We start from the raw sequence: 27,274 nt of genomic DNA, 5'->3' as shown, positions 1-27,274 counted from the left end.
ATATTTTGTAAGAAAAAAATATTAATGAAGACGTGAGCATCCATCAAAACAAGTAGTATTTTAATGTGAAGAAAAAATATTTGAGAGAGCTATTTTTAGCGTTTGAAAGAGCTAAGAAAGGGCATAAATTCAAATTTGATAAGATTTCAAGAAATCCAAAAATACCTAAATTCCGGGCCTTATCTTCTTTGAAACTAATTAGTTTTTTTTTTTAGTTTTTTATATCTCTTTCTTACTAAATCGACCTAGTGGGTTTTACATGATTATTACGACAGTTATATTTGTTTTTAACAATTGATTATATTGAGTTCAGTCAAGTGCAAAATCACACACCCTTAGGATTTCTGATGTGATTGTTATAGAATAATTTTAACTAATAAAAATAAATTAGTAAAAAAAAAATTATCAAAATAATATATCAAAGAAATGATAATAAATATGTAATTAAAGAATAAAAGAAAAAAATAGATACTCTGTTCATTCATAGCAGAATGTAGTGAGGGCTTCAGTTTTTTAAATGAAGTTGGATTTCCTATCTTCTAAGCTACTGCACCTTTATCTGCTTGTAACTGGGAATGGAATGTAGTGAAAAGTTTCTAAGTAAATTCATTTTTTGTTATCTATGTAATCTATCCTTGTTAGTGGACTTCAACTAATATGTTTTAATTTCTCAATAGATATTTTCCATTTCATAAATTTCGTTCGCTTCTCTGTGCTAAGATAAAAGATTATTAGGTATTTAATTTACTACGATATAAAAAAACAAGACCTGCCAATGAGTAGAACTAGATAAAAACGTTTATGATAAGTCCTTAAATAAACTTATTTTTCATAATATTAACTATAGAAATGATAAAACTGTACTATATTTACTTTTGAAATTATTTTGTCTTTGTTTTTAATTTAATGTCCTACAAAGTTTTCTTTTATATCAGCAGTATTCCTTTTTAGTTCGAACGAAAAATAAAAGCGATTGTTTCATGATAAACTTTAAACCTATACAGATGTAGAAAAGAATAATACAAAAAAAGCCGATATAATTTCTTAAAATATTTTATTTCTCGGCTCTAAGAGCACATCAACAAATTTCGGAAACGTGTCTAATATTTTTCGACCATGTGCCAGAAATAAGAGTTTCATTGAAATCGGCGATTCAACATCCGTAGTCTCCCTTTGTAAGTGACCTAAAACCAACACGTTTTAGTTTCTCTTTGGATATTTTTCTTTTCTTATGCTTCATAACCTTTCTTGTATGAAACTAAAAGATTACTAAGTAAAAGCAACGTTGCATATTGTAAGAATTGCCTTTATTTTGCTACGAAATAAAAAAAAAAAAAAGCTAGTAACAATGTTTATCTGTAGACAGGTTGACATGAAGAACTCCAATGAAATTTCTTGTTAGAGTTGTTAATCTTGGTATAAATGTTATCTCAGTTCCTGGAGAAGTTCAGAAACAAACGTATTGCTGGAGAAGAGGAGGCAGACGATAGCCAGTTCCTTGCCCTCAGGAGGGGGGCCTATATAGCCTGCTCGTCGACCTTCTCGCTCCAGTGTCAGGCGGATCGCGAAGTACGTCGTAGTCGTTGTGTTCTATTGTAGTCGCATATCGTGTTTATACCCTTTCGGCAGTGCTGTGTTCTTCACCAATACCTTCCTGGAGTAAATCTTATATAGTTTTCAGCAATAAATCCATCATTCAACCACCGACACTGGAAGGTAACATTACCAAATAGTTGTTCGTTAAACTTTATTTTAAAAAAAAAATTAATGGTTAACTATCAATCAGAATAAAAAAAATTATGACCACAAAAATTCAAATTACTGAAAAAATAAAATTATATAGAATTATTTTATTTATAATAATTTCACATTTTACATGTAAGTAGATCTTTTCAACATTTTCGTAACGTTTCGGCCCCAGTTACTTCATTAAAATTATTTTGTTTCATAAACTCTACTCTATGGAAGTATTAGTTGACAGTTGTAGATCAATTTTTCGTTGGGCTTTCCATCTACAATAAATTAATTATTTACATAATTTTTTTAAACATAATTTGCTTTTAAAACTAATATGCCGTATTTATTTAATGTTATTTTCGGCAAAATTTATTTTTATGTTACGTTTTTAAACTGATTTGGAAAGAAAATTAATACTAAAAACTATTACCTTATTTTTAATTTTTTATAGGAAGTGGGTTTTATGTTGTCCTTTGGAGTTTTTTTTTCCTTGATGATTCTGATGGATCGCTAATCATTTAATAATAATCCTGCTAATAAAAGAAAAAAAACAATAATAAAAGTTAATTTTATCTACCACTAACCATAGAATTTTATTTCTGAATGTTTTAAACAAATATTAATATTCAAAGTTTTGATGTTGAAAATGGGCGCCAAAGACGCGCACACCTTATAAACAAAGAAAAGAAAAATTTTATTTTTTGGAATAATTTTATACTGTTCACTTTTTTATCTGAACCTTAACAAGATTTGTTCCATAATAAAAGATTTATTATGCTGTAATAATAGGACTTTATTAATAGATTTAAAATATTTTGTATATGCATGCTACCAGTATCATCATTTAGCTATTTATATTTTTATGTTTTGTCAGGGATTTGATTTTAATTTAATCAATGACAATAATAATTGATGGTGCCATCTTTAGTCCATGGGCCCTGTCATCAATAAATTATAACGAATTTGTATGCATATTAGACAAACCCAAACCTACTCAATGTTGTCAATGCTGTATTCTCCCGTCAAAAGAAAATCTATATTAGAACTAGAAACTAGCATTCTCAATTATAAAACAATATTAAAGTCATTATTGGAGTATAATATCGAAGTCTGGGGAACAGCATTCTTTACGGAACGAAAAAAAAAATACAAGTACAATAAAGTCCTATGAATCCCAGTTTATAAAAATATTCAACTTCATCGTCAACTACAATTGGAATCAATAGATGAATTCATCAAAAACTGTTTTCAAAACTCAGTATTTATCTTTTCTTATTATTATAAGTATTTATCTTTTCTTATTATTATAATTATTTATTTTTCTCTGTTTCTTTTTCTCAAATTATTTTTTCATTATATAAGTCAGTTATTTATTTTATTAATTTTAGTTTTTTCTTTGTTTGTCCATTTTTTTCTTTCATTCTTCAATTACATAACTATTATTATTATTTTTGGATTATTGTTTTTAATAATTTATTTACATTGCTTAAAAGTTTTTAATTACTATTACATTTTAAATAGTTTGGGGTTTCTTTATCACGTGACTAAATCCCGAGTTTATTAATTAATAAATTCAAATCAAATTGTTATAATAATCATTAAAAGCCCACCAGGCCGATCTAGTATTAATGAAATATAGTTACAAAAACAAATAAAAAATGAACTGATAAATAAAAATGCTTGAAAAAATAACAGGTTATTACTGAGGTTGATAGAAACTGGTGTGGTTAACTGAATAGATTATTTTGCAAATCAAAAACCAAGAAAAATACGCCTGGTCAATTATTTAATTTTTATAAAAAATTTTTATTACATTTAATAATTAAGTTATTTATTGATAATATTACTATCTGCCACAAACTTTGGAAATGAGTAATAGTGGTAATTTTACACTTTCATACAAAAAATAATAAAATAATTAAATTAACAGCAAATAAAAAAATATATAAATAAATAGAATCTCTATATTTAAATAAACAGAAAAATAACTAATAAAATGAATATAATCAAAGTAAGTAAAATAAATTATTTATGATCTCGACCAAAGGATTCCGGAGCCCACTATATCCCCACGCATAAGGAGTAGGGCAAGGCCCTTAGAGATCCCATCGCATCTCTCTAACCGCGTCACTGGTAATGAGCCAATGGAGGCTGAGTAAGTGCGCTAAAGCCGCAATCACTGAACTTGAGTGGAGCATCTGACCACTGCCAGAACTCCATTTGTCGATTTTATTTTACAAAAGGACTGTTGGCCACTGCCGTTTCAATCTTCGGAGTGGATTGTAAGGATGGATGGAACTAGCTAAGGATTGAATTAAACGATTAGGATGATTTGAAAGGATTATATGGAATTTTGAGAATTTGGTTAGTAGGTCAAGGACAGAATGGATATGAAGGTCATAGTGTATAGTATTGTGTTGGAAACGTAATAGGGTACATTGACTATGGTTCTAAGGTTTTTGGATTGAAGGGATTAGATACGTTTGATGTTGAAAGGTTTAACTGTTCCCAAAGTTCAATTCCCTAGGTCCAGCTATGTGTTTCATTATAAATATAAAAAAAAAAATTATTTATATAAATTCGCGTGTTGCTTATATCCGAATGTTGTTCAGAGAATAATTCGAAGGGTCTTATCTTTAGTGTGGTGTACCCATAAACTATAAGATGCCCGGGGCACCCTACTTGTTTTAAGACGGCCCTATTGACAGTGCATATGATGATCCACAGTCGAGTGAATGGTTTCTCATGGCTTAATATGATTCTTTCAGTTTTATTGGTTTTACATTTTAAATAAATTTTTTATTTATCATCAGTGATAATCGTTTGAATTATACGGGAAACTATCAGGAATTTAAATAGGAAATATTGTGAAGATTTATTTTTCTTAGCTTCCTAAAGATAATTTCTTGATCAGTCACTATTACTTTTTTAATAGAATTCAATGTAACATTTAAAATTCTCTTATAATTTACAATCCGTAATTCGCCGGATAGTGAACAAAATCATCAATTAAGGTGCACAAAAGGAAAGTTTTTTTTTAACCCAAATTTTGACTTATAAGATGTTAATTCGTTGGAAATTATGACTATTTTATGCTTTGAAATATTTATAAACAATAAAATGAGTAAACGTTTCGTGTTTATACAAGTGAAACTAATTCCCTCTTTGCCAGTATTAACTTATCTCCATTTTCGATTATTGTTTCTGGGTAATATCTGTCTAGTGAAATTTCAATAGTCGATGAAAATGGACTTTGAAGTTGAAGAAGAGGATATTTCAGAGACAAGTAAGACCAAAAACTTCCCTAGAGACTGCTTGAATCCATTTAATTAAACATTTCGTTCATATCAAAACTTAGAGCTATCGATAATTTTCTCTAAGGGTTTGTTTCTCCAAACCTTCTGGTTTGAAAATCTTCCATTTTTTAAGTGTGTTAATGGTGGTATATAGAAATTAGTAAAAAAATTTAATTTTATTAAACTTCGATTTAAATCGATTTTTTTTTTTAAGCGGAATGAGGTATTGAAGGAAAATTATTAAACAAAGTCTCGTGTTCATACATATCAAATAGGTTTTAAACGATGGACAATATACGAAAGGGATTATAGAGTTTTGTTCACCTTAAGTGATAATTTTCTCCATTGTGCGGCAGGCACTTATTAATATCAAGCAAAATCTGAGGTTTTCAAAAACGTTTTCAATTATTAAACATATGAGCTTTTGAATGGAAAAGTTGTGCAAGTTAAAACTGAAATTTTAAAATGTTCCTGAAGTTAAATACAATTCGGCAATGACTAACCACATTTACTTAGTATTCTAACTTTTTTTTTTTTTTCGTACCCTTCCTTAAAATAAAATTAGTACTTCATACATATATAGTACATGAAATTTATTATATATACTTTTACTGAGTCTTATATAATACATTTCATTAATTATATATGTATGAAGTACTAATTCTATTTTAATGAACGGTATGAAAAAAAACTATTCAAACTATTTTTCATAACCTACTTTGTTATTATATTCGTTTAATACATACATAAATATTACAGGAAAATGATATATAAATGTATTCAAATAATTTTTTTTTCTTAACTTCCTTTATTATTATATTCGTTTAATACATACGTATTACAGGAAAATGATATATAAATTTATTCAAACTATTTTTTTTTTTCGTAACCTCCTTTATGATTATACTCGTTTAATACACACATACATATTACATGATATACATATATCTATATCAGTGAAATGTTATACATATATCATATATATCATGTAATATGAGTGTATTCTCAACCCCCAAATCCACTTGTTTCTAACCTGGCTTCTCCTTCATTACCTAATAATCCTCCTAGGCGTCTGAAAAGAAGATGGCCTCGAGATCTTCTTCTCTAGAAATGTTATTGGAGTTCTATCAGTGGGTAGATTCTCCACATGTTTTTATCATGTTACTATGTCACCTACAGAAAATTTACTTGTTGTATATATGTGTATACAGTTGTAAATATCAATAAATAAATTATTAAAAAAAAAAAAATATGAGTGTATTAAACGAATTTAATAATAAAGGAAGTTACGAGAAAAAAAATAGTTTGAATACATTTATATATCTTTTCATGTAATATGTATTCAAACTAGATAGTTAAAAGGATATTTTACAATGGAAAGCATCAGGGGTTAATGGGTAAGAATTTGATGAGAGAAGTTGGAGACTTCTATAATTCTAATTTAATCTTTTATATAGTTTATATTACATAATATTATAGGTCAATATGTTGGAATTATATGGTTAAACAAATGAAAACAATACATACATAGTTTTATAGAGAAACAAAGGAGCATTTTGTACAAAATCCTGATTGGTTTCAAATTGTCGTTTGCTACAAGACACTCCATGAATTATTTTTGGAATGGAAAATGGAAATAAATTGTTTAATTGAAAATATAATTACACCACATTAATTAATTACACCAATTACCTTCCATAGGCTCATATCTGAAATATATACAATAACAAGAATCTATTGTATTGTATCAAATAATTATTTAATATTAATCTGTTTGTGTTTTTAAAATACTTTCTTTCCTAGGCGCTATAACTCCCTATTCAGTGATTCGTGGCCTCTAAATCAATCAACGCCCGTCGCCTCGGTTGTATATCTAAAAGTAATAAAAATTTGTAGTGTTCTCCTAATTAAAAACTATTTTAGGGAGAGTAATTTGTTTTACAAAGGCACGATGCTACTAACTCCAAGGACCCAGGGGATTCGATTGTGGCTGGACTGAAAATTGTTTTTGAATCAACCCTGTGGGTTCTGGAATCCTCTTGGGGCCCACCCAGCCTCATTAATTGGCTACCTTAATTGGGTAAAAATCTTGCGTTCGACCGTGATTCTGACCAAATAACCTCCTTACACAACCGTTGGTCAGCTGAGTAGAAGCACTTCCTTACAAATTACTGCACCCTTAACCTTTCATGGGTTGTAGCGGTACCGATTTTGATTTTTTTTTTATTTGTTTTACAAGAATGACTAACGTGTTTATGAATGAGACAAAAAAATATAAACGAAATGCTTTTTTTAGATAAATATTCCATTAATATTCTGGTTGTTCAACTAATACTATTATAAAAAAATATTAATTTTTATTACAAATTTAAATAATTTTTATTCATAAATAATTCGTTTGTCTGAGAATTTATTTTAAATTACACACACATATGTATTGTAAATAAAAATCTAGTACATAATCTGTGGATACGGAGGTGAGAGGTATCAATGTGGAGCATGGTTGTTGATAGTGTTAGAAGAAGCCTGAATATTAGTATTGAAACCCTATAGGATAATAAACAATGAATTTATAAAGAATTATTCTGTGATATCGGAACTGTTTTTATTTACGATTTATTTATTATGATTATTGTTGTTAATGTAACATAAATCCTTCACTAAATTTGCCAATAACAGTCAATACCTACTGTATCGATTTTCCTTTGGTGATTATTATCAAAATGGCATGTTAAACTTACAGCTGAACCTGACATTAACACTCCACAGTTTTGTCACTTCTTAGCCTTGGTTTAATTGAGCTGAGTTCCGGAATATTGCTCTTGGGAAAAACCACGCTGCGTCATATGCTACCCGATGTGTAAGGAAACCGTTGCGATGTAAATGTCGGTCATTATATCGGGTAGAAGCTGACTAGCAAAATGATTCTTCCTCGATCACGGCCGCTCTATAGGGGATTTTAACGAGCCAGTGTTAAATGAGTCGTTATTTATGAAAATATCTATTTCAGTATCTTTCTTTATATTTAAAAAAATAATGTTTTTATATTATTAATCATCACCGAAACTCCTAACAGGTTCAATATTATAAATAAAATAAATTTAATATTAACTTGTACTCATTGGCTTAACCCTACTTGCCAGGAAGCTTGTTGTCTTTAAATATTCTTTATTATTTAAAGACAACAATAGAAAAAAAGTGTTGGTATATCATAAAATGTATCCAATCAATGTACTCATATTTTCATAATGGATAATTATGGGACTCAGTATTTTTGTATTGATAATTCATGACGGCTTTTTAATTATTATTATTTTTTTTTTTTGGTTGTTTCTACAGAGCTTGTAAATCTTTGGCCGCTGAAACCAGCCTTTTCCACGCTTCCTTGTCTTGTACTACTCCATTCCAGTTTGCATGGAGCTCTTTCACATCTTTGTGGATTGTGCCACATGTCCCACTTCATGTCATGAGATATTGCCTGACAATCTCTGGAATCAGTTCACTATTAGTTCTTCTCCATATGTTATGGGGCTCATTCCAGATCGCTCCTGTAATTGTTGGAGGACTTTCCGTTAAAATCTTTCCAGGATTCCTGTTAGATCCTAGGTCTCGCAGCCAGATATCAGAGCTGGCTTTATCATGGCATCGTGCATCCATAGCTTCAAAACTTAGATATTTTTCAGCATATCAGTTTTCCTGATTAAGAGAATAAACTAACATATATATTTACTAACAAAAAAATAATAAATAAACCAAAATAATAATAATGAATAATATATATTTACTTTGCCCCAGATTTTGCATATATTTTTTTGGCAGTCTGGATTTTTTAACAAATTAGAAGAGTAAAAAATTAATTCTACTACACTTAACATTGAAACAAATTTCTAGAAGTCCTAAAACTCTTAATAATTAGCTCGTTAATTAATTATTTGTTTCTCTATAACTCCTAATCGGTATGTTATAGCAAAAAAGTCATAGTATAACAAATTAAAAAGCATTACATTTTGCGTTGAATGAGTACAATAATTATTACTTTTGTAAATTAATTCATCTTAAAACAAAAAGAAATATTTCAAAAAAAGATTTTGCAAAAAAACCACTAAAATATGGTGTTATAAATGAGTCCATATTCAATACGGAAACGAATTTGTGGCGGTCCTGAAACGATTAGTGAGCAATTAGTTTGTTTGATAAAGTAAAGAATTACGAAATTACAGGTATTTTTTTTGTGCTTATAAATGCTAAATCTTAAACGTAAACTGCGAAAATTTTACATAAATACAAATATTTCTCACAAAAAACCATTATATTCTGCGTTGAATTAGCACTACAATATAACAATTCAGTTAAGTATTATTAGGCCATAAACTTCCTGGCCTGGTTGCACGTGGACTTCCTATCACATCAAATCAGATGATAGCCAATAACATTAGGAATCAATAGAATACTACATCAAAAACGGTTCATAAAATTTCACTCCCAGTTACCGACAGTTAAAGGAGTAGTGACCTACAACTTGAGAAACCCAACCTCAACCCGAAGACTGAAGCCCAGGCTGCTGTAGGACATCCTTTTATAAATTCTATATTTATCAATTATATTATTAACACTATTTCTATTTTTTTTTGTCTCTTCGTCCTTTTCTAAATTAACTTGTATTTTTTTCCCCCACAAGAAGACAATTATTTATTTTATTAAATCTATAAAAGTCATTGTTTTGTTATTAACTTTTTGTTTTCTCTCGTCTTAATAATTATTATTTTTATCTATATATTTTATCTTTATTATTTATTTATAACGTTGTATATAGTTAGGGGTGTCTTTTGCTAGAGACTCCCATAATTAATTGTTAAAAGAAAAAATGTAACTGTTATATTAACCATCTAAGGCCCACCAGGCCGATCTGGTGTTAAATAAAAATATATGATATGAAACCAGGTGGTTTACGATCATACTACTTTACCGAATTATAAGTCATGGGGTTCATTAGACGCTGAGTTTGTTTATCTATAGCATTATCTCTAGGCTCTACAGTTTATAGATGAAAAAGTATATACCTTTCAAAATTTATTATTTTATCAAACACATTAGCTGATTAGTGAGCATTTTAGAACGGCCAGTATCATCTGTATCATCCTTTCCATATTCCGTTATAAATAAGCAATTAAAATTAATAATCATTGATCAAAGGAGGAATATATGCAAACATTAAAAATTACCAAATAATTTAGATCAAAATTCCAGTCTATTCAACCAGTATCCGAATTCTATGGTTACTCTGATAGTCCTTAAAATTAAAATAACATACTTACGTAGAATGTGGGAGAAAAAATACTTTCGTTAATTTCTAATTCACTTTATTATTATTATCATATACCAAATTTAATAACCTATCAGTGCTCTCGAAATAAATAAATATCTCAAAAAAAAAAAAATTGGTGTCAACTTTTGCCTATGCAATCATAACAAGGTAATCGAGGTGGCGGTGAATTCAAGGATTTTGTGTCACCCTTTCTGATTTGTTTATTTATTTTCAATTCAACTTGAAACATTCGCTCACAATAATGTTATAATAATCTGTGTCATAATGTTAACTGGCGGAAAGTCGGGGAATCATAAGCAAACATAGTTCATTTGCGTTTTTTAGTTAAACTTATTCATACAATATATAAACAAATCATGTAAACTAATCAAAAGTCATGTAAACTTAATCGATGTTGTTTAATGGTTCGATAAATATTAATGCACCTATGTGCCTTCACCTTCTGCCGCAGCTTCTGTCCACCTGTTACTTTTAGTAATATTCCTCTGCCCAGATCCGACACAGTGCGATATCTTGGATTCGTCTTAGACAAAAGACTCACCTGGAACCAACATAATAGACTTAAAAGACAAGAACTCGACAGAGGATTCAGCCAACTATACCGACTGCTCAACAGGATCTCTCATTTCTCACCTAGAAAACAAACTTATAATTTATTATAGTCTTATAAATTAGAAATTTGTCAGACCTATTTGCACCTTCGGATTTGAACTTTGGGGAACAGCTAAACCATCTAACACCAAACGTATCCAATCCTTTCAATCCAAAATCTTTAGAACTATAGTCAATGCACCCTATTACGTTTCCAACCGAACACTACACCATGACCTTCATATCCCTTTTGTCCTTGACCTCAAATACCAACCAAATTCTCAAAATTCCATATAAACCTTTTTAACCATCGTAATTCTTATCCAGTTCTACCCATCCTATAATCCACCTCGAAGGTTTAAACAGCAGTGGCCAAGAGACTTATTGTAAAATTAAAATGGACAATTGGGGTTCTGACAGTAATCAGATACTCCACTCAAGTTGAATGTTTGCGGCTTTAGCACACTGGCTCAGCCTCCACTGACTCATTACCAGTTACGCGGTGACAGAGATACGCTCTACCTCTTATACGTGGGGGATAATATTTACCTGTTAATTTTTATTATTGCAATCTTCTCAATTATGTCATCACCATACAAAAAAAATAGGCATTTTCTCTGTATTTTTTATATGATACTAACTTTTTCTATATCACTCAACTCGGTTTGGACATCAATAGAAGATGGCTACGTTAAACTGTTCTTCTGTAATATAATTTTTAAAAAAATCTAAAGCTCTCAAGTTCGAAAAAGTATACAATTTTGCAACATCGTGGCTACTCCAATTTCAATTTTACGGGCTGTAAATCTGTACTGTCAAACTGAGGTAATCGAAAGGTATATGGTAGTCGAAAAGAGGTAGATGCACACATCACCTAATTATAGTTTAGTTTACACCCTCAATATGCAGTTATACTTAGAGCACTACATTTACATTATTTACATAGTAAAATTACTATGAATTTAAAACATTTCACTGTAGAATAAATTTTCTATTTGAGGCGTCAACTTTCATAATAGGATAAGTTCAAATTGTAAAACTTTTCATGAGAAACAAAAATATCTTAACTAATATGATATCAATAGGAAAATAATACTTATAAGGAAAATTTAACATTTATTTCCTTGTGGTTCATGAGATTTAATGAACTCAACAAAAAAAAAAAATTACTGTGAGAAATTCTAAAAATCAAAATGGACTTATTCCTTATTGGAGGCATTTGGGTATTCGTGAAAGGAAATGCACATATTAGCAACTCCTCTCTTAAATAAACTTACACATTTATGATAAAGAGTAAGAGTTCACAATAATGAGTTTTCCTGAAAATAATATTTTTTAATAACAATTATTACATAAATAAAAAACTTGAATGTCACAATAGGTTTCTTCATCATCGTCAATATCAATTCCAGTGATACTAATATTAGGCTTAATTTGTTTTTTGTCAAATTTCGCTCCATTATGGGGCGATAATGTTTTTTATAGCAATTGATTCACATCCATAATCTTTAAAGAGGCAACTGCAACCCTTGGACTTTTTTAGAATAATTTTCATTTTCAAGACAAACAATTTTTTTTTATATATATATATATAACAGATTGGAAGCATCCTGCATCGATACTATAGTTTCTTTCAACCCTTATGAATATGGTAGACTTTGTATTAATGTTTGAATAAATCTAAAGTGGTATGGCGTCTTCAATAGCCCAGAGATTCCTTCCAGTTATATTTTTTATCTTTTTCTTTATTTTTATACCAGATCGGCCTGGTGGGCCTTACATAGTTGATATAACTTATATTATATATATTTTTTAACAGTTGATTATGAGGGGGTATAGTCATACAAATGACACCCCTAACTATATACAATGTTCTTATTAAAAGAAAAAAAAGAATAATAAAATAAATAGATAAGAATAATGCTTCTTAATAAAAGAGGAAAGTAAAATTAATAACAAAAAATAATGATATTGGTACACTTAAATAAAACAAACAATTGCCTAATAGTAAAAAGAAACAAGTTAATTTGAAAAAGGGAAGAGAGATGATAAGAGAAAAAAAAATATTAATAATAAGTATATAGAGGTAGTGTGACTATGAATTAATTTTATATTTATTAAAAATTTATAAAAGAATGTCCTGAAGCAGTCTGGGCTTCAGTCTTCGGATTGAGGTTGGGTTTCCCAGGTTGTAGGTCACTGCTTCTTTAACTGTCGGTAACTGGGAGTGGAACTTCGTGACCGTTTTTTGATATAATCCTCCACATGTAATTCGCGACGCAATTGGCTATTTCTTATGAACCAAGGAGCATTAACTGAGATTCTTAGGACTTTATTTTGAAAAGATTGTAGTTTTTTTTCCTTTAAGTGAAGGGTCCCGCTCACCAGACTTCAAAGCCGTACATCAGCAGTGGCCTGAAGATTATTTTAAATATAAGAACAGTTATTTCTGGTTTTAGTTTGGAATTTCTGTTTAGGATAGGATATAGCATTGCTAACCTTGCGTAAGTTTGAGTTAGTTTGATGTTGATATTGTGATTCCAGGTAAGGCGGCGATCTAGGTGAATTCCCAGGTATTTTACTGTTTCACTGGCAGGATTCCATTTCACATTTTTACCTTTGAGGATTAGATCCGGTGTTGGATCTGGTAAAAACTTTTGAGTTGCATTTTTCAATGTTCAAGCTAATCATCCATTTAGTGAATATTGTTCTAAATCATTAAGGTGACTTTGCAAAGTGTTTCTAGCTATTATTATGTCATCATGTTGAGAGAACACAGCTATGGAGGTGTCTGTGGACTGGACGATGTCGTGAAGGTAAAATTTGAACAAAATGGGGGAAAGGACTGAACCTTGTGGAGTACCGGCATTGATTTCTTCCAGTTATACACTTTTTGGATTATATACAATGTATTTCAGAAGGAAGTACTAGGGGGTTTATCCTCTTTTGAGAGGAAACCAACGTTTCTACATTTTATTTCTATAGGATTTAATAGTTTTCTTTGAAACTAATTTTACCAAGCGATAGAAGAGAAGAAAAATCAAAATTTCTAGAAAAAATTATTTGGAAAAAAATTGGGATTTATCGCATTTTGAAAGTCAACGACTTATTTGTTGACTTGTATCTTTGTCTTATTAGTTAGCATTGGTGTATTAAGGTTCATTAGCTAATTGTTACCATTCCAAGACGTAATCAGATGTTCCCTCTACTTCAATTCAACTAAGGACATATATTACATAGGAAGACGGAGGCGTAAAAACCGTCCTACGCAAAAGGGATAAAAAAAGTTTCTTAAGGTCGAAACTAAAGTAAAGTTCAATGTCACCCGGATCTCATTTCCCCGGAACCGAATCCAGGGGCGAATTTCAATGAGTACTGGAGAGGGGTCACTTCTGGAGAACCGGTCTTGTACTTAACACGGGTAAGACATTTTAGTAGAATCAATTAGCATTTAGAACGAAAACAATATGTATATCTATTTTAATATGCATAAACATATAGACATAGTGTTCATTCTGAAGGAAAGACACACTACTCAAAATTACCGTAGTCAGAAATTTTAATAGTTCGGTCCATATCATTGCTAACATCAGCCAGTTCTCAAATATTAGACCCCCCCCCTCACCCTAACTATAGACACATTAGTTCAAGAGAACAAAAAAATAAGTTATTTCACTCACTAGTACACTCCTAACGTGACATATTTTTTTTCTCATTTTAGCATTTTGCTTGCCTGGACACCACCTGCGTTTCTATAATTTGAAATCAATTTCTAATAATAATTTAATTAATAAAATTATTTCTATAATTTGAAATCATGAGCCGTGGCAAGAAGATCTTTTACGAAATCTGGAGCCTTCAGCACCTGATGGAAGAGCTGCAATTCACAATTTCAATTTCAAATTGCATTGAAAGCAGTCGTGAAGATTATTATCTTCACATCCAATTATATAAATAGAATAGTAAAAATCGTCTATTATGAGATAAATGCTCACGGGGCAACTCTTAGGGGAAAAAAGTAGGACACTCCTGTCAGGATAAAGGACTTGAATACAAGTATATCGACAGTTTCTTGACACTTAAAGACTATTTGTAAAGTAAAAAAGGTAAATTTTTTCTATTATCAGGAAAAATTAAAGTACTGTCGTCTTTAACGATTTGGGTTAAAATAACAAAAACGACTAGGGCATATTGGGCTTAAGGTAACATTTAACACTAAATGTTACCAATATCTAATTCTCCATTAATTAAGTCTAAAATCATTTTGATCATATAAAATTACATATGTTTGCCTGGTTATATCACATCTGTTTTATTTGATTCAGAGATATTAACAGAATATCTTTTTCATTGTGGTTTGTATCAGTTATTGAATAAGAATCCCACATATAATTTCGAATGTATTCGAAACCGCTTGAGCCGTTTTTGAGAAAATAAAAAAAAACACGTGAATATCGATTTTATAAAGTGGCACTTCGATTTTCGGAAGCTTGGTTATTTCAACTCAGGAGAACACAAAACGAAATATCAATTTTGTTTACAATCGCAATACTTTCCCTTACCATATATTCCCGTACTGCTCTACAAACAAGGGTCTTTGAATCCTCAGGTTCAAGTAGAAGTTTCGAGTACATCCTAAAATCGGTCCTGTGGTCTCAGAAAAAAATCGAGGACAGTGGTATATAGGAACTCTAATCAACCGCCATTAAAAAAAAAAAAAAAAAAAAAAAAAAAAAAAAATACAATGAATTATAATATCGAGTTCTGAGGATGATCCTCGTATGACCAAATATTATTATTAATTGAGTTTTGGATGAAATGTTAAACCTCAACTTTGAGAGGGATGGGGATTAATAATTGAAAATAATTTACGTAAAACTTAAAAATAAGCAAATATGAAGTTTAATGCTAGCCCGTTTCTTAATTCGGGGATATCTTGTTTATTATAATTGTTTTTGTTTACTGTTATTTGTTTACTTTAAACAAATGTTGCCATTTTCTTGAAAATATACACTAATATCTACGGCTAATCCCTCGTTGCAAATAAAAACAACGGAAAGTTTAAAGTGCACTGTTTTTTTTTTTTTGTTGTAATGAATCGAGTGTAAATTGGACATTCATATCACGTTTAAGGGTTTTAATTATTCACTCAAGTCATTAGTATTGACACAGAGGTTGGAAGCCTACAATCTATTATCATTAGTGTTACTAATTCAAGATAGCACTGACCTCAAACCTTATTTAGGTAGGGTTCCTACTTCTGGCTAACATTACATGAATGTTCTTAAACCGTTAAATTGTATTCAATTTTTACTTATTTATTAAAATTTACAAAACACTAACCCTCATTCATGACATTGATCAATAACTATGAATCTAGGATTATTTGTTAACATTTTTAATATTTTCTATGTATTATTTCTATACTTTCTATATTGTTTTTATGACTGCGATATTCATGTAGCTACAAGGATTTTAAAATTTTTTTTTTGGAAAGTATGAATAATTATAGAATGGTGACTTTAAAACCTTCCGAAAAAATACCTTACCTGGCGAAAATAAAATCAGAAATTATCAAAACAATCAATAGTGCTTTGAATTTAGATTCACACTTAGAAACCTATTTATAATAAATGAATTTCATTTTCGTTGAGTTTCTTATTTTAATAAGTAAACATTTTACCAATTAAAAGATCCTGCTTTTGTTTTTCGTTTTTTCACTCCACTATCAAAATTATTATTATTTTTTTTAAATATTTTTATTTTAATTTAAATCACATTTTCTTATAAACAAAAAAAAAATCAATTTTTAGCTATACTGCACAACAAGTACAGTAAATGTACTTATTGAAGTATAGTAGTACACTTTTAAAATTATTGCTTATTTTTATTCAACACTTAATATCTTAAATATTACATACTTCGCGAAAGAAATTATAACAATTCTTTTACAAGTAAATTAAATTTGTTATGGAGTGGTATGGCTCATTGGTATGGCACTGTGCTAACTCCAAGGATCCAGGTTCGAATCCGGTTGTATCAGATAATTATGTACTCTGTTAATGTAGCCTTGAGTCAACCCAGTGGGTTCGGGAGCCCTTCGGTGTTCACCCAGCCTCATAAAGTGGCTTAATTCCTTTAATTGGGGAAAAATCTGGCGGTTGAGGATGTTTCTGACCAAATCACCTCCTCGCACAACCACTGGTTTAGTAAACGTACTTCCTTACACAAAGCACTGCACCTCTGACCCTTCATGGGTTGTAGTAGCGGTATAGATTTATTTTATTGATTTCAATTAAAGTTTTTAAAATTTGAGTCCCTTTTAAGAGCTCTGTACGTTAAAAAATTCGTGAGATAAAGTTTTTACAAATATTGAGAAAAACAATTTTGTAAATATATTGTTGGATATATCATGAAACTGTATTACTTACGAATATAATCGTTATAAACTACTTTATAATGTATTAAAGGATCTTGATTTTAAACACCAATTCAATTCTTCACATTTTATATTTTCCAGAATATCTTTCCAAACACCTACACTTTTTTTCCAAATAACAACAAATCAACCTATTATTAATTTATTTTAACAAATATCACGAAAACTGCTATTCGTACAATAATAATTATTATAAACTACTTTATGATTTACATTTGACCGACTTCAATTAGAGCCATCTATAGTTCTTGGAGTATAATATTTTACGAAAACTTGTTTTTTTCAAACACCAACTTTACAAAAAACAATAAATCAACGATTTATAAAATAGTAAATAAGGTGATTAATTAGTTATTATTATTTGAAATGACAAACCATTTTCGCTTTCAATGACTCATAAACATAAACTTCCTCATATTTAAAATGCGTTTTGGTTTTTTTCTTACCCTTGAACTTTTCAAAAGCTTTTTAAGATTAAAATAAAAAGTGTCTGGGTAGAAGCAGTTGATCTTTTCTTTCTTGGGTATTTTTTTTTTTTTTTTTTTTTTTGTGGTTTTAAGAAGCAATTCATTTCCTTCTTGAAGTATGTCTGGCTCTGTGAACGATTCGGAATATAGAAACATCATTAGTTCATCTTACTTATCATTATCAACTTTTGAATACGTGTTTTTTAATATTGAAAATAATAAATTAAAGTTTATTAATTATTAGTAGTTTTTCATTACATGTACACATGATTCAGTGTTAAATATAAGAGGATGTTGGCCTGACCCGAAAATTGATTTTATATAAAATATTTTTATAAATATTTTTTTTATTAGAATTATATGATCTAAGTTTATTTGTAAATATGGTGTAATTTTTTAATGGCTATATAGAATGTAACATATATAATTTTAAATATTAAAAAACCTAAACTATAAACATAAAAAAAAAACTAGGTGTAAAAAAATCTAAATTAATGTTAAAAAATATTGATTTCTTTAATACGTAATCATAAAGGAGGTCATGGAAAAACCTGATTCAGCTGTAGAGCACTTCCTATTGTGAAAGATGGACCCCTGCAGCTCAGTTAGCCAGTAAAGAAGGTATCTCTAGTTTCGTAAACACTCACTCAGTAAATTATATAATATTATCTTTTCGATTATTTTTTCTTGCATTGCAAAACTTTCTTGGTGATAAGAAATTGGCATCAAGAGAAGACTGTGAAAATCGGTTACTAGTGTTTTTCGACAATAGGAACGAAGACTTCTATGAGGTATTATAAAGTGGCAATAAATTATGGAACAAAACGGTGCATATTTGACCCAAATCGGACAAAACCAAACATGTTACATAAAGCCTTGAATTTCATGTAAAAATAATGGATTTATTTTTCCCCAACCTTATATTTTATCACCCTTATTCAAATGAATATACAATGCGATGTAATAAATATAAATTAATAAAAATATACGACTCCAAAATTATAATTTTTTTTTTTTTTTTTTAAAGATTCTGAAAACAAAAATCATAAGTGATATATGTGACAGGTAATAATTAGTTGATTTTTCACTAATTCAGGCATACGTTTATTTGAACAGCCAAAGTTTCATCCGTTGTAACTGTGAATGGCAGGACCAGAAGTATGAGGTTGCAAGGGGGGCACCCTTGTACCAAAAGTTAGTGGGCGACCAATATCGAGCGAAATGTTTTTCTTTCTCTTTTTTTGTTTGGTAAAAAAAAAGTTTGTTTCTGATTTTTTTTTAAATTTATTTTTAGCTTAATTATGTAAATAAAATGGGTTAATTTTAACATAAAATTGGAAATTAGGATGATGTAATTCATTTCGAAATATATGACCTATATGATAAAGAATATACCATTGCCATCAACCAAACCAAAGTTTGATATTTTTACACCTGACAATTATTTTCAATGTTAAGGTAAGTATTCGATTGTACGGATGTTATCAATAGAATATAGATTTAAAAAAATCTATATTTTAGGAGAAATATATGGATATTTTTGACTGATACTTTTATTTGTAATTTTTTATTAATACATCCTAATATTAGTACTACAACTTTCTGGACAAAAATCTATACTTCTTCCAAAAAAAAAAAAAAAATAAACAAAACAGTACTTCAGATATATTGGTTTAATTTTTTTTTTTAATTTAGTTATAATTTGTATTTGGTTTTAATGGAAGTGTTTGTTATAAGTTTGATAGGTATAATTCATTATTAAATTAGGTTTTAATTTTATTTCTGCTTTTTTTTTGGGGGAGGGGATTTAATTCATTTTTCCTAGTTTGTAGCAATATATTTTACTACTTTTTCTTTTATTAATAAATGTTAATACTGTGATAGACTTTAATTCAGTAATTCATTCAATATTTATTAATATATCATATAGTCAGGGATTAAAATAAGAAATTCAGTGTTTTTAAATTTAATTTCACATTTAAGCAACTGTTTTTCTATTCTTAAGCGTTTTTTTCTTCTCTAATTTCAATTATTAATTGTTTTTATTGATACATTTTTTTTTGTGATAACCTATATTTATTTAATAATATAACTATAATATAACCTATAATTATTTAATTTTTGATACAAAAACTAATACAAAACTAACATCTGTTTATTTGTACTATCTATCTTTCAACTCAATGTAAACACTCTTTCCTATACAGGCATAATGGTCTGTATTTAAAGTTAGATACATTAATTTATGGTCTCCTTGATAATGACCTAAGGGCCGAAATTTTGGATAAAAATAAAGACAATTGAGAGAAAGCTTGTAAAAAATTTCACGTTTTAAATGAATATCGATTTGGTTATCGATATATCGGTATAATATTTCGATATATTTAGAAACTGTTGATAAGACATACATACATCGATATTTACATTCTTATTCGATTGTACAAATTAACGATGGTTTAATGATTGGTAAACAAAAGAAGCAACAAATATCTGTATTTACACGCTTCTTTTATTCTTTTTGAACTTTGTCGGCTATTTATATCATTTTCATTATAAAAAGGAACAAAATAGAGGTAGGTCAAATGATAGGAAACCTTAATATCAGCAAATTTTTAGATGATATATATTCGTAGAAATAGTACTACATAACCTAAAAATTCAATTTTTGAACTAGATTTTTTAATAAGTCTTTGTTAATTTAATTATTCAACCATATACTGACTTAAGAAACTTATATATATTTGTGCTATGTTAAATACAAAATAATGTGTTAAAGTTAATTGACAAGATTTTAAAAAAATATATATTTAAACTAACCGAATCGATTTAATTTTGAAATATATGTATGTCAATGTTAAAGTAGAGTTAATTATTGATTCTGGCGACTAAGGGAATTCTTTAATTAATTAAACTCAGAGAGTACAAACATTTATCTGTTGGCAGTTCTGAAACAATGCTAATTAAAAACAAACCTGTGAAACAAGCACTTTTTGATTTGTGCCACTCAACCGGTCGGCCACAAAATCAGGTCTATTTGTCCCAGCCAAATAACCTATCCACACGCTTGCGTATGCGCGAATTTGCCATGGTTTGGCAAACGTATATTGTTAGATACATCACTTCATGTTATATTATTTAACCAATTGATACAAGAAATGGAAAATTATGGTATGTTTAATTTTTTTAAACTGTAAACCCTAAACTTTAGGTCTTATCACCACTCACTTCACCCAGAACAGCATAGTTGTTTCACAAGAATGCAGATTCATCATGAGAAACAAGTCTATTTTAGAAAATTTAACTAAGTACCGATGTATTTATATATATTTTTATCGATATTTTGTTAAATGGGAATCAGAGTTAAGGACTGGTATAGGCATTGCATACGGAATATCATATAAAAAACTTTAGGTCAATAACCTTGAAGTTTCAAAGGCAATAAAGTAATCATCTCGGGTCCGCTGTTTGACTTAATGAGATGGGACAGTCTGGAGGGGAGAGGAAAAGATTGGTTAGAGACTATATTTAAGAGATGTCTTTTATTTTGGATACGGATAGATTATGATGGCATATTTCAATTACTAGATCCATAATAAGTAGAAAAAAAATTCAAATTATTGCTCTTGCACATAATAACAAAAGTAATCAGCATAGGCAAGGTATAAGATGATAAGGTAGCGAGGGTTGTGCAAAATAAAACTAAACGATTATAAAACCATCAAATACATGAAGTACATTTTTTATAAGTTTATGAAACACAAAATAGATTCAAACAAGTATATTTATTTTATAATCATACGCAGGCTGTGAAACGTGAAAAGATTTTTTTTGAAAAATAAAAGAACTCTATGAATGTTTGAAATATTTTATTATTATTTTCATAAAAACTTTTTTGAGGTTAATAACTTCCAGTTGAATGAGGTTTGTATTAAATTATCATAACATGGTACAACGTTTCGGGACCACTGTCCCATAATCATGTACTTTAAACCTCATAATTTCATATAGGAAATCATGTCACACTTTACACTGTTCTCTCTTTTTTCTACTATGACTTATTTGTGCATCTTCACTTCTTCTTAGGAAGTTATAACCTCAAAAAAATTTTTATGAATTGACTCACTAGACTTCCTATAGAGATAATCCAGATTATTATTTTCATTTTGAAAGAAGAATAATAGAAATTTAAAATTTATGCAAAAAAATCATATAAAATCATTATGAAATAAAAATAATATCTTATAAATTAAAACCTACAATTTGCTCTGCCTAAGTCGGTTAGCAAAGTTCATGTCAATAACGAAAATTTGGTTTATTAAGACAACCATTGAGGTTGAAGTGAGTTAGCTCAAACAATAGTTTCAGGGCCTTCATTCGCCATCTAAGACTTATTTTTGCAGAATTTAATCTTCTTCTAAATCTTTAACCGCAGCAATTTTGTTCATGTCATAGTTTAAGTTGTTATAAAATCCACCGAAACATTCTATCAAAATTCCTCCTTACCTAATAGCATGATACTCTTTTTAAAAGCAACTCTTGCCGCCATCCTCGTTGGTCCAGTCGACCTTTCCGTCCGTTCTCCTCTTCTCTTTGTCATTTCGAAAGCGGTGTTTTGTAAGTTCCGATTCGTCAGATAGAATTGACACACGAAGCGAATAAGAAATTGTAAAGGGAACTACTCTATTAAGATCATAGGATCTTCATTTCTGAGCAACGATGAATGATCTCCATTATATACACATATGCAGTGATGTGCTTGGTCAGTACTTGAATGGGTGACCTCCCCGAATATGTTAATAAAAGAGCGCGTTGGAAAAAAAAACTAGTCATTTCATCCCATTTTTTTAACACTTTAATGAAAACTATGTATAATTAAAAGTCAAAATTGATGAGTGTGCCAAGTATGGTTAGGGGAATATAAAATGGACAATGTTTAAAAAAATTAATTTTTCATTCGGAGCTCCATATCCATACCAACAACCTAATAGAACATCATTTATAGTAGTGTAAATTTGCTAAAATATGAGCCCTAGTGGAATTATTTACGTTCAATATTTTTTTATGAATTGTTGTTTTGTAAAAAAATGTATCTCGGTAACTAATTAACGTAAATAGCTTTATTAGGAATCATATTTTAGTAAATTTTCTCTACTTTTAATGATATCCTCTTAGGTTTTCTAGCATTGTAGGTACCATAGTTGTAAACCCTTTCACAGTGTAGTGAAATTGCGAATTCTAGTAAAAAAAAAATTAGTTCTTTTTAATGTTCGGAAATACTTGGAATATAATAAAAAATGTAAAGAAACACGTTTTATGTGTACCTTGGTAGTAATTGGTCAGTGTATAATAGATTTTAAAATGACATTTATGATTGACGAGTCACTACTATTACCACCATCCATGTTAGATAACATTTTATATAATTCACAAAAACTATTTTTAGAACTGATGGAGCACTAAACTCTGGTGCGAAGTATTGTGTGATCGGTTTCGAAGTCGGCGGCATACTGTATTCAAAATTATATAATCATCGAAATAGAATCTTGGTAAACAGAGGAAGCAAAGAATTTAACCATAGTCTAAGATATATTTGGTTTCGTAAACAGTTTTAACGCCGTTCCCTTTCCGTGTGTGGTACGAGATAAGTTGAATGGTACTAGACGCCCTGCCCATGAACGTCATGGGATACACTGTCAATGGGTTAGGGGTGTGGAGTTCCAAATGAAAAAAAATTCTTTAAAATTTTGAAGCAGCTGCCATTTTCTATTCCCCTTAACTCATCAATTTAGACTAGTAATTAAGCGTAAAATAACTGACTTCTTCGGCTCTTGTTCTAGGTGATCAAAGGACCACAAAAAAAAAAATTTGCATGTGTCTGTGTGTTCTATTCCATATGCTAGTTCATTCAATTCTCAGAGGTTGGATACATCGTGTGTCCAAATGTTGAAATACAAGCTACCAAAGTATTAAAGTTCATATTTCGTAGGAGTGCTGATTTTTGGCGAGTTAATTTCAAAAATGTACAATGTTCGATTGTAATCAACGCCATTTTTTCTTATTTATTTAGGCTTATATTTATTTTATTTTTTTATATATTCATAATAATTCCCTCTCCTCTTTTCTATTTTACCATAATTTCCGTTCTGATAGAGCTACCTATTCTGTTATAATACTATGCGGATTGAAAAATTTAAATACTGATTCTACTGTTCTATTATCGTCCTTGAGGGTTTTTAATATATCATGGTTTAATAGTTATTTCTCACTGCCAAAAATATTGAAGTCTAAAGTTCTCTCTAAAAGAATGAGAGTGGACATTTACAAAACCATCGTAAGGCCAGTAGTGATCTATGGTGGAGATATGGCCCTTGACAAGAAAAGCAGACGCTCAACTCCTGGGAGAGAAAGGTATTGAGAAGGATATGGGAAGGAGTCTCGGAGAATGGAATTTGGTAAAAAAGAAGGAATGATGAGCTGATGGATCTGTTCGGGAAACCCAGCAGTTGCTTCAGTAAAAAGAGCAAGAATAAAATGATTAGGTCACGTTGAGAGGATGCCCGATGAAAGGATACCCAAAAGATGGTTTATGACAAACCAGATGGAAAATGGAAAAGAGGAAGTCCCCGGATCAGATGGTTGGACGATGTGGTGGAGGATTTGAAGCTTTTAAATATTGAAAGATGGAAGGAGAAAGCAAGAGACCGTGTAGATTGGTTGCTTGTAGTGGAGGAAGCCCGAGTTCTTACAGGCAGTGTAGATCCATAATAGTAATAATCCAAAACTGTTGGGGCATGATGTTAAATATCGGCATTCTTGAAATTTATGACGATTGTCGTGTTTTTATTAGAATACTGACATTTTGGAGGAGTTTGCGTTGTTATGAGGTAAGAATGAGTGAGTTCTCAGTGACCTGTTCTCAGTCTAGTCGATACGACCTCTTCTTTCTACGATATTTTCGGCTGGAGGTACTGCAGGCTTGAATTCTTTTTTAATTTATTCGTTGGGCTTTCTTTCCACAAAGATTACCTTCCTCTTCTATTTCTTATCGAGGGTATACATTAATATCTTGATTAATAGAAATTACATTAAAGTTATAGTAAGTCTATTACAAGGTTAAACATAGAAATTTGAAAATGCTCCATATAACAAAAACTACGTTATTGCTCTCCATCTTAGCATGTTTTTCCCAAAACGCTACATCATCATATGTAATTTTTATTTTTTGTGTGTATATTAATTGTTTTGTTTTTTGTGCAGGTAACAATGAACTACGCGGAGGTGAGATGACGGAAAGGAGAGAAGAGTTCGTTGCGGTCCGCGGAGCCTACAAGCGCTATGGGCTCAGGGCGGTCGTGCTCAACGGATTCGATATGACGGTGGAGAAGGGGACTGTGTAAGTATATATTGATTAATTGCTAATTTTATATTGGCTAACAGGTTCAACATGGATTTATTAATCTTGAAACTGATATTTGGGGATATAATAAAAAAATAAAGCACATTAAACCCTGTTTTTACGGTGTCAAAGAAAAAAGTTTGATATTCTCTCGGAAAGAATTGGGATGTTGAGAATTGTGTGGTGCCTTTTACTGTTAGCTTCTTGGTATTAAGGTTGTATGCGCAACCTCATAGGCTTTGTAGTCTATGAGTTGCCTCCAGTAGGCTGACGAGCCTCACAAACCTCGGGAAGAGGGAGGAGGAAGGCGAGGCGTAATCTTCAGGTAGAATGGTCAGGTGGTCTCATCCAAGCGCTGACCACTCGATATTGCTTACCTTGTTATCTAACCTGTTAGTTCATGTTAAAAAATAGAACTCCACCTAATTCGAGTTTTTTTTTGGCACATTAATTAATTTGAAGAATCAAGTTTTTTGTCTTCAGCAATATTTGACAAACTTAAAAAAGGATATATTTTTTATTTTACAATTATACTTCGTGGAAAATTACTAATCATTCCTTTTAATTTTTCAAAAGTTGAGTCTAATGGACTCCTTTTATTATTTCCTGATTCCTTTGCAACTGTAAACCCATAAAACATTTAAATCTTTGAATAATTAAACTGAGGTTTGCTATGTAAATTGGAAGTTGTATTGTTGAAATTTAATAATAAGCCCCATCTGACTTGTGAAAATAAGTTAAAAAAATATGTAAGTTTCAAATTATTATGTACCATTAAGTGCTAAGTGGATAACAGGAGATATTGAAGATAATGCATAAACACTCCACTTTTCTAGAGGAAGCAGGTCAGTTTTCAGGATGCCATTAAACTGTAAGAGGTGAGTTTATAGGATGTCACTGAACCCTCAACAGTTCAGTTCTTCTTTTTATATATCAGTCGAAGTATTTACAATTTGTGGAGGATGATAAGTATAATCCCCAATTAATATGGACCTCAATTAAAGGAATTACCTTGTGCAATTAAAAGTGAATTTGAGTAAATATGTGTTGTTTTTTTTTTTTTTTAAATGAGTGAAATTAGTTCAATGACTGATAAATGGAAGCAAGGCAAATAGAGTGCTGGAGAACTTCTTGAAGGATTTTTTTGCATGTCACAAGTATTTAAATTTATATATATATTTTAAGACAAATGTCATTGAAATGAGGAAATAACTTTAAGAATGAGGAAGAACAAAATGAATTGACAAAACTTTCATTTACAGCTATGCATTTCTTGGACCTAGTGGCTGTGGCAAAACTACCCTGTTAGGATGTATAGTCGGAAGGAAACGATTAGATGCAGGGGAAATTAAGCTTGGTGTCAAATATAAATCGGATATTGGTTACATGCCTCAGGTAATATAATGATATTGATCTATTATTAACTTAAACTTTATTAAATTTATAGTTTCATAAGCATGGGCTTAAATGAACCCGTTGAATTGAATAGGGAACAAGTAATATTTTTGTGAAATTTTGTTTTATAAATTATAACAATAATTTTTTCAAGAATTGTCATACCCCAACAAATACCTAATATCGGTATAAAGGAAAGTCGTACCTTGGATTTTTGTTAAGAGGTGGAAATCCATAAAAAAAATTATCTTTATAGTTTATAAAACACAATCTATAAATCCATCTATCTATATTGTTTATAAAACACAAAACTTATTGCATATAAGTATTATTTTAACCCAGATGTGCATCTAAGTTCAAATAATACCTAAGCAGCTCATCCTTACCGATTTTTAAGTTATACCCAAAAACGTTTAGTCTATTTTGTTTCTTTAACATGTTTTGGTTCAGTTTTTTTAAATTAAATTTTAAGTATCTTCCTACTATAACCTGAATTTCCTATTTTTTTTTCTCTTATAAACTGTTGTTCCATTCCTATAAAGAGGTTCAAATTTGTCATGAATATGAAATTACTGTAAACTAATTTTTTTAAAAATTAAAATTAATACTTAAAAGTCACATTTATTT

At 29.8% G+C, this 27,274-nt stretch overlaps 1 protein-coding gene and 1 long non-coding RNA gene across 6 annotated transcripts in view; one reads left to right on the top strand and one right to left on the bottom strand.

The window, feature by feature from the left end:
• The window catches only part of LOC106685093 (ABC transporter G family member 23), a 207,867-nt gene that overhangs the window by 167,091 nt on the left and 13,502 nt on the right, over positions 1–27,274 (top strand). For 2 of the 5 annotated variants that reach the window (XM_014427586.3, XM_024364304.2), the window contains 2 exons: positions 25,114–25,249; positions 26,515–26,647. In XM_014427586.3, coding sequence (XP_014283072.1) covers positions 25,114–25,249; positions 26,515–26,647 — 269 coding nt within the window. Of the gene's footprint in view, positions 1–1,532; positions 1,717–4,968; positions 5,024–20,299; positions 20,430–25,113; positions 25,250–26,514; positions 26,648–27,274 lie in introns of those variants that run through there. The other 3 variants (XM_014427588.3, XM_014427585.3, XM_014427589.3) reach the window with 3 other exon arrangements.
• LOC136796563 (uncharacterized) lies at positions 14,758–15,151 on the bottom strand. Its single transcript, XR_010844294.1, has 2 exons — positions 14,946–15,151; positions 14,758–14,827 (listed from the first exon to the last, which is right to left on the bottom strand). It is a non-coding gene; the product is annotated as an uncharacterized lncRNA (long non-coding RNA).

Source organism: Halyomorpha halys, unplaced genomic scaffold (assembly GCF_000696795.3).
Source record: "Halyomorpha halys isolate HHAL.00 unplaced genomic scaffold, Hhal_1.1 Scaffold657.1, whole genome shotgun sequence".
Lineage (NCBI taxonomy): Eukaryota > Metazoa > Arthropoda > Insecta > Hemiptera > Pentatomidae > Halyomorpha > Halyomorpha halys.
This window is presented reverse-complemented; position numbering and strand designations above follow the sequence as displayed.